Source organism: Apium graveolens, chromosome 3 (assembly GCF_009905375.1).
Source record: "Apium graveolens cultivar Ventura chromosome 3, ASM990537v1, whole genome shotgun sequence".
Taxonomy (NCBI): domain Eukaryota; kingdom Viridiplantae; phylum Streptophyta; class Magnoliopsida; order Apiales; family Apiaceae; genus Apium; species Apium graveolens.
Window position 1 is genome coordinate 3,147,018 of NC_133649.1, and position 17,812 is coordinate 3,164,829.

General features: G+C 35.1%; 3 protein-coding genes across 3 annotated transcripts; all 3 read left to right on the plus strand.

The window, feature by feature from the left end:
- Positions 1-5,342: 5,342 nt before the first annotated feature.
- On the plus strand, positions 5,343-8,024 carry LOC141711445 (protein NRT1/ PTR FAMILY 4.5-like). Its single transcript, XM_074513889.1, has 6 exons — positions 5,343-5,452; positions 5,590-5,668; positions 5,775-5,992; positions 6,336-6,782; positions 6,857-6,981; positions 7,079-8,024. Exons 1-6 carry the CDS (start codon positions 5,450-5,452, stop codon positions 7,923-7,925), a joined length of 1,719 nt encoding a protein of 572 aa, XP_074369990.1. The 5' UTR covers positions 5,343-5,449; the 3' UTR covers positions 7,926-8,024.
- A 2,510-nt stretch (positions 8,025-10,534) lies between these two features.
- Positions 10,535-13,783, plus strand: LOC141711447 (thylakoidal processing peptidase 1, chloroplastic-like). Its single transcript, XM_074513891.1, has 6 exons — positions 10,535-11,319; positions 12,501-12,569; positions 12,677-12,745; positions 12,836-12,922; positions 13,020-13,087; positions 13,213-13,783. Exons 1-6 carry the CDS (start codon positions 10,726-10,728, stop codon positions 13,331-13,333), a joined length of 1,008 nt encoding a protein of 335 aa, XP_074369992.1. The 5' UTR covers positions 10,535-10,725; the 3' UTR covers positions 13,334-13,783.
- Positions 13,784-14,238: 455 nt separating this feature from the next.
- LOC141711446 (protein TUNICAMYCIN INDUCED 1) lies at positions 14,239-17,490 on the plus strand. Its single transcript, XM_074513890.1, has 3 exons — positions 14,239-14,543; positions 14,631-14,945; positions 16,521-17,490. The coding sequence occupies exons 1-3, from the start codon at positions 14,382-14,384 to the stop codon at positions 17,268-17,270; spliced, it is 1,227 nt and encodes a 408-aa protein (XP_074369991.1). The 5' UTR covers positions 14,239-14,381; the 3' UTR covers positions 17,271-17,490.
- Positions 17,491-17,812: the final 322 nt, after the last annotated feature.

Sequence of the window (17,812 nt, forward strand, 5' to 3'; positions counted from 1 at the left end):
TTGTCAACCAACGTCTATAAATAGGATTTTTAGTTATTGAAATCAGATACACTGAAATATATTAAAATACAATTCTCTCTTCAATTTTTATTATCTCTATATGTGCAATTTAAGTTATTCATAATCAAGTAATTCAAGATCTACAATATATTATTTACAACATGTTATCAACACGAGTCTCTGCCCGAGCAAGCTTTATTTACGAAGAAGGTATTATCCAAGTAAACTCTATTCACGAAGGAGGTATTACTCGAATAAGTTCGTGAATAGAGTTTTACTTAACGAAAGAGGTACATTTTAAATTTAATCATTTGATTTTAACTATTATCGTTATCTATTTATATTACTATTTAAATGGTATAAAGATGGCTATACCGTTAAGTATTACCCAAAAGTTTTCTGACTGGTTATGACATCGTAACTTTTGTATTAATCGTATCATATATGTTATTATTTGAAAATAATTGTTTAAATATATATGTGCAGTATTATATCATGTTTTAATATTTATTTTACATTCAGAATGGCAAATCTTGCAAAATTAGAATTTATTGTTTTGGATGTGTCTCGGGATAATTATTTATCCTGGTTGCTCGACGTGGAATTACATCTTAGTGCTAACAGGTTAAAAGACACCATAGAATCAACAAAGACCCCAACTGTTGAACAAAATGACAAAATTATCATTTTTCTTAGATACCACATCCATGAAATTTGAAATCTTAATATCTAACTGTGAAAATCCACTCACCCTTTGGACCAATCTCAAAGAGAGGTTTGATCACCAAAAATTTATCCATTTGGCACATGCCCGTTATGATCGGATAAATATAATGTTGCAAAATATTAAATCCGTCACTGAATATAATTATGCCTTGTTCAAAATAAGTTCAAAACTGATTTTGTGTGGTGAAAATATTACTGATGCTAGCATGATAAATAAGACCCTTTCAACATTTCACCCCAACACCATGATTCTGGCACAACAGTATAGAGAGCGCAATTTTCGGAAGTATAGCGAGATGATATCTTTTCTTCTTATCGCTGAAATGAATAATGAGTTATTACTGAAAAATCATCAGATATGTCCCTTAGACTCTACCCAGTTACCTGAAGTACATAACACGTCATTCTAGAAGAATGAACATGGGAAAAAGTATAAAGGAGGACGAAGTTACGGATGAAACCGTGAGCATGAAAACTTTCGAGGCCGATTTCGAAATCATTATAATTCTAGCCACCTGAAGTGGCAACGTGAAGGTTACACCAATTCCGACCACCAGAAGTGGCAGCATGGAGTGCCAAATAAAAGAAAGGCACCACAAAAATAAAATACTAGGGATATCTGTCTCAGATGTGGGGCACATGGGCACCGTAGACGTATTTGTCGCACACCGAAATATTTAGTTGACCTCTACGAAGCAAATAAAAAGAATAACGGAAAAAGGGTAGAAACGAACTTCGCTAGTCATAATCTAAGTGAATAACCAAATAACAAGATCTCAAATGAACTAGACACTGGTGCTAACCTTTATTATAATTTAGATAACTAGATTTCATTTGTATTTCTTTGATGTTATATTTTAGACGTGCTTGTTTTAATATTTTATTTTCATGTACTTATTTTATTTTCTTGTATTATGTACATTGTTTGCATAATTTAATTGTTGTTCATTTATATACATAACATAAATATGGGAGATATATGCATTGTTGATTGCACAGCCACTCACACAATTTTACAAAATCAGAAACATTTCTCAAAGTTGACTAAAACCAACTCACATGTTTGGACGATTTCGGGAACATCAAATATCATTGAGGATTTCGGGAAAGCCAATTTTATACTATCAAATGAGACACAAATTCACATACATGATACTCTATATTCTAGCAAATTCACTAGGAATCTTCTGAGTTTTAAAGATATTCGTCTTAATGGTTTACATGTAGAAACCACTAGAGAAAATGAAAAGAAATATCTCCTTATCACCTCAATCACCTCAGGATATAAGAAGATCTTAAAAAAATTACAATTAATCTCATCTGGATTATATGCTACCGAAATTAGAGTAATCGAGTCTCACAATATCACTACTCCCAAAATTATAGATCCAAAATCGCTCACCCTTTGGCATGAAAGACTTGGTCATCCAGGAGTATCCATGATGCGTCGAATTATAGAAAATTCTACAAGACATCCCCTTAAGAATCAAAAGGTCATACCACGTGATGAACTTCCTTATTCAGCATATTCTTTGGAAAAACTAATTGTTCGAACATCTCCAATTAAACTTCAAAACGAGTCTCCAGATTTCTTAGAAAGAATTCAAGGTGATATATGTGGTCCTATTCATCCATCATCTGGACTATTTAGATATTTCATGATCCTAATCGATGCTTCAACTAGATGGTCTTATGTTTGTCTACTCTCGACCAGAAATACAACCATTGTCAAACTTCTTGCTCAAATAATCAAATTATGAGTCCAATTTCCTAATAATTCAATCAAATCAATTCGACTTAATAATGCCACGGAATTTACATCTGCTACTTTCAATGATTATTGTATGTCAGTAGTAATCACTGTCGAACACCCCGTAACTCACGTGCATAGACAAAATGGTTTAGCAAAATCGTTAATTAAAATACTTCAGCTTATTGCACGACCCTTACTTCTAAGAGCTAAATTACTCACTTCTATTTGGGGTCACGCAGTACTTCATACTACAAATATGATTAAGATAAGACCACCTGCTTACTACAAACAATCTCCTCATGAATTAGTTCTTAGCCAAACCCCTAATATTTCTCATTTTAAGATTTTTGGTAGTGCCATATATGTTCCAATTGCACCTCCACAAAGATCTAAAATGGGATTACAAAGAAGAGTATGTATATATATTGATTTTAATTCACCATCTATTATAAAATATCTTGAACCATTAACTAATGATGTCTTTACTGCTCGATATGCTGATTGTCATTTTGATGAGTTTGTATTCCTTCCATTAGAGGGAGATAATGTTTTGCATAAGTTAAATTCTGAACTATCATGGAATGCATCTGGATTAAGTGCTATGGGTTCACATACTAAACAATTTGAATATGAGGTTATAAGAATCATTCATATGCAAAATATTGATAATCAAATGCCAGATGCTTTTAATAATTCTAGATATGTCATAAATCACATATATTTGCTGTTAATGCACCGTAAAAGATTGAAATCTCAATTCATAAAGTAATTCCTGAAGAATTGGCTGGTAATTCAAAATCATACCTGAATCATGGTAGACCTATTGGTGCAAAATATGTTGTACCACGAAAATGGAAATAAATTGAACATGTCCCTGAAGTGACAAGTGTTCCAGAAAAGCATCCAAATATTTTGAAATATTTAAATATGATATTTGATATTGTTTAAGTACTAAATTTGATCTATCCCTGAATTGTAGATTAAGGGACCATCTAGCATTAACAGTTAGGAGTTGTCCCGCATCATTTGTGGGAGGGGCAGTTTGCTAGAATATAAGCAGCCAGAAAACTCCACTAGAATGAGGCCTTTTAGGATGTGCCCAAAATCAAATCCGTGTGGGCTCGACCCAAAGCGGACAATACCATGCTAATGTGGAGTTAGGCCTGCTCAGCAAGCCCAACAAGTGATATCAGAGTTTCAGATTATAAACGGTCCATAACAATCTCAGATGAGCTCCAAAAGTGACTTAGGAAGAGGCAGATGGACTTACCCCAGAATGAGCTCAAGTAAAAGGCATAAGGGCCTTCTAATATGGGTCTAGGGGGAGCAGATAGCCAGATGGACTTTCAGTATGGATCGAGGGGGAGCCCGGTCACACTGAAGGAGGCAGAATTGACAGGTGTCGGATCCGATGTGTGAAGGGGGTGATTGTTAAGAGTTGTCCCACATCATTTGTGGGAGGGGCAGTTTGCTAGAATATTAGTAGCCAGATAACTCCAATTAGTATGAGGCATTTTGAGAGGTGACTAAAATATCATACTTGTGGAGTTAGGTCTGTTGAGAAAGCCCAACATTAATTGTATTGGAACAATTAAAGTTGGTATCCCAAATACTAAAGAAGTAGTGCAAGTGTCCTAATTTTTTTTATTAAATAATGTGAATTATTAAATTTTATTTTGTAAACACACATGTATGAACACGAATCCTATATTATTGTTAATATTAGAAATGTTACTGATCATGCTCATTTTACATCAGAATTAGAAAAAAAATAAGACATTTTTTGGAACCCATAGAAAAAAATAAGTCTAATGCACAAATCCAGCTTTACCTATAAATGATTGGAAACTATGGATGTCCAATTATGAGATGTGTTCTTAGATGATTTTAATTGTATGGATGGACTAAATTTGATGATACAAAATAAATTTAAAGTCAAAAAATGGGTACCAATTTAGTCTACAATTGAGCAACATCGAGAGGTTCCACTAATACACGGAGAAATGAAAAACATTTAAATTCCATTACAACAAAAGATTGACAAATTTTCCGTATAAACAAACTGCTTTAACAGGACTTCACACCTAAGAAGAAGCTACCACCTTGTTTTCTCATTGCTAGCCACAGAAAAGCTCTTTAACATGGTAATGCATTTCTTTACCAAGTAATAGCCTACTACTTACATGCATGCATATTTATATTCATATATACGGGAGTTGTTCCCCGGCCATCGTTAGATGGGATACAGCTGCCGCAATATTTCATTGCGGTAGTACTCACATGCCGTAATAAAATATTGCGAAAGCCTGCAATGAAACATTGCGGATGGTGTATTCCAACTAAGTTGGTTGGGGATAATTTGCCTATATATATATATATATATATATATATATATATATATATATATATATATATATCGAATCAGGTACTAAAAATTGTTATAAAATGACGGATATGTGTTTTACGAAATATTTTTATTAGTAATATCGATGTTAATGCATGTTGGTTCATTGAAACAGGGGTGGGACTCCTGACCCCCACACTCGAGGGCCCCAAAAATTTCTAATTTCTTCAGATAAATGTATATGAATTTTCATGATATATATATATTAGGGTCTCATAAATTGATTTCGACTAGGGCCCCTCGAACCTTATGGTCCGCTCTGCATTGAAACATAGTCAATCAGCTAACAGGTGTCATTTTGTAAAAGAAAATTGTACTCAATTTGGGGTACGTAGCATTTCTCTTGATTTATATAATTTTTTTAGGTTTTATTTTTTCAACTCATTCAGTGACATTGATAGGTTCCAATAATAGACTACATATAAATAATATATATTTTGATTCCATTACAAAAAAAGTGGACAACTTTTCCTATATAAACAAACTACTGCAATAGTATTCCATACCAACAAAAAACCGCTACTTATAGTTTCTCATTGCTCTATCCATTGAAACCCTCTTCAAAGATGGTAATGCATTTCTTCATCAATAGCCTACTAATTTGCATGCATTATGCATATATATATATATAGATAAATAGATTATTTCATGTGTTTATATATGTTTTTTCTAATTCTAAGACAAATGTTTGCTGCATTATGATCAGACCAACTCTGGAGAGATCGAACCGAAACATAAACAGGGAATGGAACGCGGAGGACTGAGAGCTACTCTCTTTGTGTTTGGTATTCTTCTACCGACTTGAGATTTTAGAGTAACCGGTTATTTAACAACGAAAAATGTCTATGATTTTTTATGGAGCTGATTGAATTTAATGTCTGGTATCTGCAGTGACGACGACGCTTGAGAGCATAATATTTGTTGGGAACGCAGTGAGCTTGTTTGTTTACTTTTACGGAACCATGAACTTCAGCTTGACAAGATCAGCAACGATGCTTACCAATTACATGGGGTCTGCATACATCTTTTCATTGTTGGGAGGTTTTATTTGTGATACTTTCTTGTTAAGATTCACAACCTGTGTCCTGTTTGGATCAATACAAGTCGTGGTATGTACCCGCAACTTATTTAACTAAAGATATCTCGTTTACTTACTATATACGTGCAAGAGTAATGCTAGAGGTACCAAATTTGATACCAAAAACTGTTACAAAATGAAATGTCACTGGTAATGTAGCGTTATGGAATGTTTATAATGGTGGTATTTGTGTGAATACACGTGCCTCTATTGACATATAGTCAATCACCACCTGACACTGACATTTTGTATATTGTTTTTGACCAATTTGGTACCTCTGACATTTTTTAGACGTGTAATATTGTTTAACTAACTAAGGATTGAAATGAAAATGAAAGCTAACTTGATTCATGTTTGAACTGAATAAACTGCAGGGCTATGTAATTCTAACCATACAGGCATTTACCGATCACTTAAAACCTGCTCCCTGCAAGGATATCACCCTTCTCCTAATGAATAAATGCGAGAAATCAGATGATGGGCAAGTGTTTATGCTCTACACAGGCCTTTATTTAGTTGCATTGGGGGTAGGTGGGATTAAAGCTGCAGTCCCTTCACTGGGAGCTGATCAATACGACGAGAAAGATCCCGAGGAGGCGATGTACATTCCTACGTACTTCAACTGGTATTTTTTCTCGTTTGTTTGCGGGGCTGTAGTTGGTACCACATTCTTGGTCTGGGTAAATACATATCGAGGCTGGGACTGGGGGTTTCTGGTGTCCACCTTAACCATGCTGGCTGCGGTTTTGTTCCTCTGCACCGGAGTTGCCTTCTTTAGGCACAGTCCCCCGAAAGGAAGCCCGCTCACTCGAATAGCACAGGTATAAATATAGAAGAGCTTGATCATATTTGTGTTTTTATGTAACTTGCTTAGACTAATCTGTTCTCAATGCAGGTTTTCGTGGCTGCATTTAAAAATCGACATCTTGAACGTCCAGAAACTGCAGAGGGATACTACGAAATTACTGATAATAAAGACGGAAATGAAACTGAGATTCTCAAGAATACAAATCAGTTCAAGTACTAGTTTATCCTTAATTTTTCATTATTATCGATCAGCTTGCTGACGTAAACTATATATTGTTGTTACTGATTAGCTATGGCAATCCAACTACAGATTCTTGGATCGTGCTGCAATAATTAGGACAGCTGATTCGTCTAATAGCGGACCCTGGTCAATTTGTACAATGACACAAGTTGAGGAAACGAAAATAGTTGTGCGAATGCTCCCAATTATAGGGAGCACCATATTCCTCAACACTTGTTTGGCTCAGCTCCAAACTTTTACAGTCCAACAAGCTAATACCCTAGACAGGAATGTCATCGGGATTCACGTCCCGAGCTCTTCCATTCCTGTCATACCACTCGGTCTCATGGTGTTTGCAGTACCAATATATGACCGTTTTTGTGTTCCAGCACTAAGAAAGCTGACAGGAATTCCTACAGGAATCCGACAACTGCAACGTATTGGAGTTGGCCTCGTTTTAGCAACTATTTCCATGCTAATAGGCGGGTATGTAGAGACAAGACGCAAGCGTGTTGCTGTCCATCATAACATGGTGGACTCCCCAAACCCCCTGCCAATGAATGTGATGTGGTTAGGCTTCCAATACGGAGTCTTTGGAATGGCTGACATGTTTACAATGGTTGGCCTACTAGACTTCTTCTACTCTGAGAGTTCAGCTGGAATGAAGTCATTAGGCATCGCCTTCACGTGGCTGTCATCGTCTATTGGATACTATTTAAGCACCGTGATAGTGAACATTGTGGATGATTTGAGTGGTGGATGGTTTAAAAGCAATAACTTGAACAGGGATAAACTGAATTACTACTATTACTTGTTTGCAGGTCTGAGTACTCTAAATTTCGGGTTTTATCTGCTGTGTTCATCTTGGTACCGGTACAAGGATGTTGAAGTGAAGGAAATAGAGGGTGAGAGTAAAGTCGAAATGGGGAGTGTATAAGCTGTTGAGGCCAAACTATTATTTAAAATTCTCTTTGGAAGATTCATGTTCTTACTTTGTACTTAATTTGATTCTATAAGGATGACTTGTTTTTCTAAATTCTTACTGATGTTCATTTTATCAGTCGAGTAATATTACTGGTAAGTTTTCTCAGTGCCTCAGAATGCCTCAATGCTCGGTAGGGCTGTAATTCAGCTCGCGAGCTCGCCCGGCTCGAACTCGTTAAAGTGGCCTCGACTCGGCTCGTTTAACTAACGAGCCGAGTTTGGGCAGAGGTTCCGGCTCGTTTAATTACTCGGGTAGAGGTTTAGACTCGATTAAGTGTAAAATTAAACGAGCCGGCTCGCCCGACTCATTAAAACCAGCTCGTTTAGTTAAACGAGCCTGCTCGACCCGACTCGTGAAATTAAACGAGTCAAGTTCGGGCAGAGGTTAAGACTCGTCTCGATTAATCTCGGCTCGAATTATGCTCGGCTCGAAACTCCGCTTGCTCGGCCCGAATTACAGCCCTAATGCTCGGTAGAGTAGTCGTTTTTTTAACTAAATGAAAATGACACAGATATACATAATGCGCCTTTGCCTTTGAGTTCTGCTATTCATCAGGATCAGGATAGAAATCGCTACAATTTGTTTAACGCGATTCAACTGAAACAGTGTCAGATTGATTTTCAACTGAAACAGTGTCAGATTGATTTTATGAGCACGGAGATTTTAGTTCCAATGTACTTGCCTCCTCTGCAACCAACAGCCTCTCAATCTCTATTTTCTGTCTAAGAAAAACATTGCACCCCCCTTCTCCTTTGCTTCCTGCAGGCTGCATTTCATCACAGGCTTTTCATATGACACAATCGCGGATCCTGTTTAACCGGATATCCGAATATTGACATTTTCTCCTAAGGCCGCTAATATTTTATTTTTACTTTGTTTTGCACCGAACAGAAATTGTTATATTTTGACCTTAATCCTTCGGCAAACTGATCAGTTTAAGTTGATTCTGTCCGGTAACAAAGTCAAAAGTTAGCAACTAGTCAATATTGAAGCTGATGAAGTTTGACTAGTTATATGATGATTGGGCAATAATGTATCGGATCTTCTTCTACGCGGTATACGAATTGTCAGGTATCAGACGACAAAAAAAGGTGTGATATTAACCGATTTTTATTATTATTATACTCCCTCTATCCTTCCATTTGTTTATACTTTCCTTTTTGGGATGTTCCTTCCAATTGTTTACATTTCAAAATTTTCCAAAAATAGTAAAGTTTTTATAATTTTTAAATTAACTACATCCACTACTTTCCTCCACTATACCCACTTTATACATATAATATTAATCGGTCCCACTACTTTACTCATTTTTTCAACTTTTCTCCACTACTTTATCATTTTTCTTAAACTCCGCGCCTCACCCAAATGTAAACATTTGGGAGGGACGGAGGGAGTAATATTTAACGAAATTTAATGTTAAAAATTCAAGACTAAATCAAAAACACTTTTCTTTTTTCTTTTTGTGCTGGAGAGGGGGCAAACGAGAATAAATAACTAACTAAAAACTATTCTGAGTACAAGACATTTTTGACTAAGTTTTCACGAAAAATATAACGAAAAAATGACAAATATAGTTTCTTTTTAGATTTTTTTAATAAAATTAGCCATTTTAAAAAAGTTGGTCAATTCTGGCCGATTTATTACCCATTTACCAATTGCTTAATCCATTCTACAGGAAAGAGAAAAAGAATAGTAAAAAAGTTGGAAAATATGACATCATGTGTCAGATTGGTGGTGTAATAGAAGTAATAGAAGTAATATTACGCATTTCGTAAATGCCTATTAAAGTATATTACGCATTCAAGGAATGCTTATATAGAATTTTATTCCGTCCCCATTTGCGTATTCAGTAAAAATTTATCGGAGTAATACATATTACTCTGATAACGAATGCGTATTATGTATTACCTTACTCTCAAATACGTATCCCGTCTGCTAAAATTGATCAACTTTTTGAAACCGGTTATTTTTGTTATTATTTTATATAAAATGGGATATTTTTGTCACTCGCCCGAATATGACTCAGGTCTTGAGGCGGCACTTAAATCATTTATATCCTTATAGTTTGAATAACTTTTCGAATCACCATCGCCAACTAATTTGTTGTTCTATTTTCTTCTTTATAGCAGTGAAAAAAACTAATCGTTATTTTTGATCGATTCTCGACAAAGATGAACAATATAAACAATATAATCATTTGGTGTTCCGAGGAATGTGAGTTTCGAGATTGTTTCTTAGTTATACAAATTTGCAAAAACGCGTCGAGGTTGCACTTAGTCTAATCGAACAGCACAGAACCCGTATTTTTGTCCAAAAAATTTGAAAAATCCTATTTTTATAAATAAAAATTAAAAACATGCTTTTACAAAAAAATAAATAATTATGGTATAAAAATCTTTTTGAACTCGGATATTTTCATAAAAACTCTAAAAATTATATGTATATCATATTTGGGCATTTTTGTTAAATTATCAAATTTGTATTGAAATGAAACTTCTGCAGACATGCCAGGGCACCGATGTAAATTCCCCGAAAATCAAGATCCCATACGACACTAACAGCAAAGCCGCCAGCAATAAAAGTCGTCAACCTGTTCTCAAAAGTCGTTACATTTTTTTTCGATCACAAGTTTCACAAAAATAAAATCTCCGTTAATCCCTGAGCGCCAAGCGCATCAGGGCAAATCAATCCAGGGCTTTTCGAGAACTCCAAACTGTTAAATTACTTGATCACTTTTTACAAGTTTGCAGTTATGGCTCTACGTGTTACTCTCACTTTTTCCGGACATGTTGCTCACAATTTAGTTTCATCGGCAGCCACTAAGGCTGGTGGCTGCCGATTGTTGCATGACTACCTGACTCAGGCGCTTTTGCGTCCGAGTCTTGATAGTCAGTTTTTGACTCAGCCGAACGATCATCGTTCGGCTTTTGTTTCTCTTGCTGGAGAATTATTTTTTGATCGTAGTTTGTTTAGATCGAGGAGGACTGGTTTGGCTATCGGGGCGTTTGGGGTTTCTCCGATAAAAGCTGCTTCGATGCTTCCGTTTTTGCACGGATCGAAGTGGTTGCCGTGTAATGAGATGAGTGTGAGGGCTGAGGTGGATAAAGGTGGGACTAGAGGTGAAGAATGTGATACGAAATTTTTGCGGAAGTGTGATGGGATTGATTTCGAGAGGAGTAATTGGTTGTCTAAGTTGTTGAATTGTTGTTCTGAGGATGCAAAGGCGGCTTTTACGGCTGTGAGTGTTGGTATATTGTTTAGATCATCTTTGGCTGAGCCTAGGTCGATTCCTTCGGCTTCTATGGCTCCAACTCTGGATGTTGGTGATCGAATTCTTGCAGAGAAGGTATAATTTACACATGACCTGATCACTCGTTTAATTGATAATAAATTGACTGCTTTGTTTGTTGAATTGAATAGTATGTAATTCGTTATAGCATATGTTTTTATGTTTTAGTTTGACCTTGATTGTTTTTGGGTGAAGGACAAATTTAGCCTATTTTTACATAAAATTGATAAAAATAACCAATTTCTGAAAAGTTGGCCAACTTTAGTCGATTGGATACCCAACTGTCAGTGGAGTATCCACTTTATATAAGATACCCAACTGGCAGTGGAGTATCTCATATATGAAATACCCAACTACCAGTGGAGTATCTTATATAAATTGGGATATCCAACTGACAGTGGAGTATTCAATCGGCCAAAATTGGCCACTTTTTTCAGAATGGCTATTTTTGTTAATTTTTTTCAAAAATCGGCTACTTTTGTCATTTTTTCATTGTTTTTCTACCTAAGAGAATTTATTGATATGATCTGGAAGAATTAGAATATTTACATATTCGCTTCTTTATAGTTGACATGCTTTGATTGTTTGATATGTTGAAGCATTAGGCGATTTGTGGTTTTGAGCATTACAGCAATATTATGCATACCAAAGAAAAGTATATTTGCCAATTGTGAATATATCTTGCTGATCAATTTTTAGGTATACACACAAAGAATGGGCTTGTTTCCTTTTCAACATTATCTGCAGTGATCATGTTCTGTGACTCTAGGTTTAGGGGTTGGGCAAGAAACGTGACGGATATGAGTATAATATAGGCTCTTTGTAGATATGAATGCAATTATATATAGAGGATTCTCATCTATTACTTCACAAACTTGAGTCTAATGTTTTTTTACAATCTATCATCCGCTTCACTCTCGTTACCAACACTTCTCTTGATGGTCTCATGAATCTTCCTCTCATTCCTGCCAACCAAATACAATCTGTACGTGTTATTATCTATAAGCTTATCCCTGTCATATATTGTTTGATCTAAAAAGTTACAGAAGATGCTATGTATTGTCCTCAAGTAAATGGCTCTGGAAATGCCTAGTGATTATTTACAACACGAAATTTGGTGTGGAACTAGGTTTTTTGGTTTTTATAGAAGTTATGGTTGTTGCTTATAAATGCCGTAAGCTATTTCTGGGAATAGAATATTTATCTAATGTTCTGTGCTTTTTCATATGGTGATTCAGGTTTCTTATGTTTTCAGAAAGCCAGAAGTGTCAGACATTGTCATATTCAAAGCGCCTCAAATTCTGCAGGTATAATTTTTTCTATCCAAGACTATCCTTTGTGATATTCTTTCTATTTGGAGTTTGATTAGAGAAAATTGACATTGTTGCTATATTTGCACTACTTGTATACGCAGAATATTGGCTATAGTCCAGATTATGTCTTTATCAAACGGATTGTTGCAAAAGCCGGGGACTATGTTGAGGTATAATCTTTACTTTCACATATTTCCTATTTGTTGGGTAAATCATAATTTATTTGTTTCTAACCCCTTGTGCATTTTACTTTTTAAAAGGTTCGAGATGGTAAATTGATTGTAAATGGTGTTGTTCAAGATGAGGCCTACATTCTAGAACCAATTGCTTATAACTTGGAGCTCCAGGTATGTTCTGAAACTTGTTGCTCTTCTTAAGCGCCTAAATAATCAAAAATGGAACTTGTTTGAGTGGTCTTACTTCTTCCTTTCCGTTATTTTACAGCTTGTGCCTGAAGGACACGTGTTTGTGTTGGGGGACAACAGAAACAAAAGTTACGATTCTCATAACTGGTAAGTTTATATCTAAACAATTATATTGCTTGATATGTAATGATAAGAAATTCTCATAACTATGCAATTGAATAGGCAAAGGGAAATACTTAATTCTGACATATTGTTGGTCTGCATCTTATCAGGGGTCCTCTTCCCATCAACAACATTATCGGTAGATCTGTTCTTAGATATTGGCCACCCTCTAGAATCACCGATACAATCTATGAACCATATGCAGGACACAAAGCCTTTGCTATCTCTTGAACAATTTTCATGCTGTGTTTATCAATTTTCATGCCTGTTTTGTGTATTAATGAGCACACCTGATTAGACAAAAAAGTGAAGTGCGACATTTGGTCGCGTGGTGGTTACCCCGTCTTTGTTGCGAGAGGTTCCAACAATGATTTCTTGTTGGAAGGATGATGCAGTGCCTCTGTGGGATAGGAGATTATACTCTGTTGCACTCCTTGGTTGGTGTCGAATTTAGATCGTGCTACGGCAAGTTGTTTGCGGTCTCTAGAGTTCGCCAGGTTGTGGTTCGTGATGCTTTTGCTGGGTTGGATTGATCTCTCTAGCTTTGTTTTTGCTGTATCAGCTGGGCTGTTCCTCAAGGATAGTTGAACATAACAAAGTGAATATTTTGTATGAATGTGGATTGTTATACAGCACTGCAGCCTATAGGTGGCCAAATATAATTACTTTTCTTTTCTTTTACCTCTCGTCCCACTAAGAATATTACGTTCACTATTTACACGTATTTCGAGACTTCTATAAAATATAATTTTATAATATTTTTTTTTTAGTTTTTTTTAATAAAAGTTTAAACATAAAATTTTTATTCAGAAAAAAATTATGTAATTATACTTTAAACGAGCATTGAAAAGCGTGTCAAAAAGTAACGTAAACAACCAACCAAATGAGACTGAGATCCACCTATCTATTTTGATTTTATATGAAATTTGTAGGTTTTTTTTAGAACAAAGACCTTTATTATATTACATCCCGTCATAATTTATATACATATTTTTGAATTATTATATACAAATCAATTGATTATTACATCTTTAATTTAACATAGTAAAGTAAAACGTTCTAAATACTCCGTCGTTTTTTAATTATCACATTTGATACGGGGAAATTGAAAAAAGAATTATTACAGGCAGTATCAATCATTGACCTGGAAACCACAAAAACATTTAAAAAATCAAGAACTAAAAATCACTAAACTCTAGCTGTATCTATCTATCCATCACCACGACTATACATACAAATCACACAAATCTACACAATCGATTCGATCGAAACAAAAACGATGATTAAATTCATAATTATCTCTTTATTTATACTATTTGAAACCCTAATCCCTAAATTAACCCTCGCAATCACACCTAAACCCCCTCCTTTCAATCTCTCTCACTTCATTTACCCCAAATTTTACGATGAGTTTCGTCCAGAACCTTCCATTTTCCTCAAGGTCAGTTAATTCAATTTTTCGTTTTTTAATTTTTTTTTTTGTGTTTAATTTTAATTTTGTGATTTTTGATTTTTTTTTTTAATTTAGGATGTTTTAGATGCGATATATGAGGAGAGGAAGTGGAGGAATGAAGATGTTGAGGTGACTAATTTGGATTTGGAGAAAGCTGAGTACGCGAATTTGAGTAGTTATGATGTGAGTTTTCGAGTAGGTTCGATTAGTGAGTTTGCGTATAAGTTGAGGGACGCTGAAGTGTCGAAATGGAGTAAGGTTGGGGAAGTTGGGGATTTCGAGAGTTTAGTGGATGAGTTGAGCTATAAAGGTGTGGTTGATGAGTTTGAGATCGAAGGGCCTTTTGAATTGAGGGCGGGTGGTGGTGATCGGTTTCAGCTTAATTTGCCGGTATTCTTCTTGTTTGGTTTGTTTCGTTATTTATGTTAATGTTGCGATTTTTGTTCTATTTTAGTGGTACATTGTTTTTTTATTTGACTTAGTTTCGAGTTATTGAGTTATGTAGTGTTTTGCTCGAATGTAGTGTACTAAACCTTCTAATAGTTTTAGGACGTCTGGAATTGAAAAATATGAGGTTTGTTAAGCTAGAAGTGTACGTTTTCCTAGTAAAAGGAATAATGCGGTCTCGTTTAATTTTGTTGACCCTGACCAAAGGGATGGCTTAAAAATGCATTAATTTGCCTATCTATCAGGCAGGGTTTTGTTTTGAAAAGTTATTGTAGTTTTAATCAATTCCGGGGGACTTGGTTTGGTGCTATTCATTCAACGTTGTTTTAGTTTAGGATGACAGTGAGAAATGGTATTTCAGGAATGTAGCATCTGACATCTGTTATCTTGACTGCTTTTGTGCTTTCAAAATACTGGTCTTGCTTGGCAGAGAATTACTCTAATGCTTATATTTTTAATTAGCGAGGATACTTGGGATATCTGTAACTATCATAAGTACCTTAGCTCTTTAAGAATACGGTGTGTATTATATGGTTATGTCAGTTTCACTCTTAAAAGTAAACTTGTTCTCCTTTCGAAAAATTTCTTTACTCTGTTACTTTTGTTTGTTTTCTTCATTTTAATCCATATGATTCTTTATCTATAGAGCTTTTGTTTATTTAACTAAATTTTAGATTGTTAAGCTTCTATAATGTTTTTGGCGTCAATAGCTACCCAACCAGTGAATTATTAAATCTTCTATAGTTTATCTGTGTACTTCAATTATCCTAATAAATTTGGCGAGTATGTAATATGCTGTTGCGTGAAATTTTTCTCTGGCTAGATAATAAAGAAAATTCAATTTCACAAACTTTCTTTTTTATTTTTTCCGTGTAATTGTATCTCCTCTGATTTTATATTCTGTGAGTTTCTCGTGAACCACATTTTACAATGACTAACATGCAGGGTATATATCGTCACAAGTCATTGATTTTCATCTGCAATGCAGTGATATTGGCATTACTTTGCGAGTAGTTCTTTTTGTTAAATTAAAAATTTAGATGTCAAAGTGAAATAAGAAAAAGAAAAGTTGGAGTGTACGATCATTTAGTGTATGCTCTAATTGCATTAAGGACTAATTAAAGCATCAAAAACTTATTTAATTTCTCATACATTAATGTTATTGTTAAAGGATAGGTTACAAGCTAAACCAATTCGGTAGAGATTTTCCCATGGAAATTTTTGAAATTCATTTTTAAATATTTGATGATACAAATAATGAATATACAGGAGTTTTATAGGTAATCATCAGATTATAATTACATTAATCATTAAGTGGAATTGTATCTTTATAATTTTAAAAAACATTAAATCATTTTTGTTAGTTTTTTACGTCCTACTACTATTCTAGTGCTACATAAGATGCAAGCTGTGATTGCTAAACGCAGACAGGACACCTTTATTTTTTTTGCTAAATTCAGACAGGACATCTTGATAGCTTCTGCTCATCACTTCAACTTTTTTTTTTTGGCTTGTCAGATGAACTCTTCGCATGATGGCCTGAAAAGAATTCTTGTTAGTGAAGGCATCACATTGAAAGTGAAAAGTGCTAAACAAGTTTCTTTGTTTAACACTTACAATCTTGGGCACCGAGAAAATGGAAGTTTGATCGTTAATAGAAATAGGGATAAAACATGGTCTTTTGGGAATTCAGTATGTATGTCATTGCTTCCTATAAACATTGTTGGTTCTGCATCGCTAGTTGCCTACAGGACTCGAAATCCTGATGCTTACATTGAATCCAATTTTTTAACGGGAGAGACACTTGAATTGCTGCCAGAGAAGTGCTACATTACTCATACCTATAGAAAGCACGGATGTCCGATTGACTCCTTCAAATCAAGGATAATGTTACTGGAAAAAGTTATGCAGAGTTTATTAAGTGACAAAATCAGTCAGAATTCAGGGTTGGGATATTTTAAAGGAAAAGTTCGAGCATCAACACTATTTCGCTTTCACTTGGAACTTAAAAGAGACATCAGGAGCAATGACACGTCGTGGACCACCCTTGCAGAGTGGAGAACCAGGCCTAAAGTCGAACATCTATCATTTCAGATTGTGGCAAAATATGAAGCTAAGAGATTAAAGCCCTTAATCATGAAGAAAGTGGGACCTTTTGATGGAGTGGATACATATCCTTGGAGCACATTAATGTCCAACATCTCTTTTACAAAGTACCCGTCTGTGCTTGTTCCTCCGGAGACTCTAACGCTGGATGTGAGATGGTAGCAAAACTGAAGTGTAGCTTTACATCATCTTTGCCAGACCAGGTCATAAGCCTTTTGTTCTTGTAGATCAGTTTGTTGACCTTTATGGCCTTTTTTTGGTTGTATACATACCTGTTAAAATTCAACTGTAAAATTCAACTATTAATACTTGTTGTAAATTCACCAAAGAAAGAATTGTAAGAACAAGTTCTTATTACCAAGAAAGGTTATAATTTGTTGTATGGTCCTGAATTACATATCAAGCGCGTTGTTAGAGCAAGAATGGCTACCGGGTGTCGGCTTGAATGCACATGTAATTCTGAAGAGGGTTGGCACTTAGCACCATAATACATTGCTTTAAATGTTAAATTTGTGCATTCACGGGGAACCTAACTAAATTTGTTGAGCTACCTTTCACGAACGGCTTTGTTTATTTGCGGCCGTGCCCTATTTTTTGAACATTAAAATTTTATTACCTAACTTGATTTTCAATTTGATGAGACATTTTGTTGAAGGAAGAAACCCAAGTCTTCACTCCTATTTACCCGGATATTATATTCCGAT

Coding starts and splice junctions, on each gene's coding strand:
- LOC141711445 (XM_074513889.1), top strand. Junction 5,669..5,774: donor AGCTACTCTCTTTGTGTTTG/GTATTCTTCTAC, acceptor TGGTATCTGCAG/TGACGACGACGCTTGAGAGC. Junction 6,982..7,078: donor AAGAATACAAATCAGTTCAA/GTACTAGTTTAT, acceptor ATCCAACTACAG/ATTCTTGGATCGTGCTGCAA.
- LOC141711447 (XM_074513891.1), top strand. CDS start 10,726: ATGGCTCTACGTGTTACTCTCACTTTTTCCGGACATGTTGCTCACAAT. Junction 12,923..13,019: donor CTTATAACTTGGAGCTCCAG/GTATGTTCTGAA, acceptor GTTATTTTACAG/CTTGTGCCTGAAGGACACGT. Junction 13,088..13,212: donor AGTTACGATTCTCATAACTG/GTAAGTTTATAT, acceptor GCATCTTATCAG/GGGTCCTCTTCCCATCAACA.
- LOC141711446 (XM_074513890.1), top strand. CDS start 14,382: ATGATTAAATTCATAATTATCTCTTTATTTATACTATTTGAAACCCTA. Junction 14,544..14,630: donor AACCTTCCATTTTCCTCAAG/GTCAGTTAATTC, acceptor TTTTTAATTTAG/GATGTTTTAGATGCGATATA. Junction 14,946..16,520: donor GGTTTCAGCTTAATTTGCCG/GTATTCTTCTTG, acceptor TTGGCTTGTCAG/ATGAACTCTTCGCATGATGG.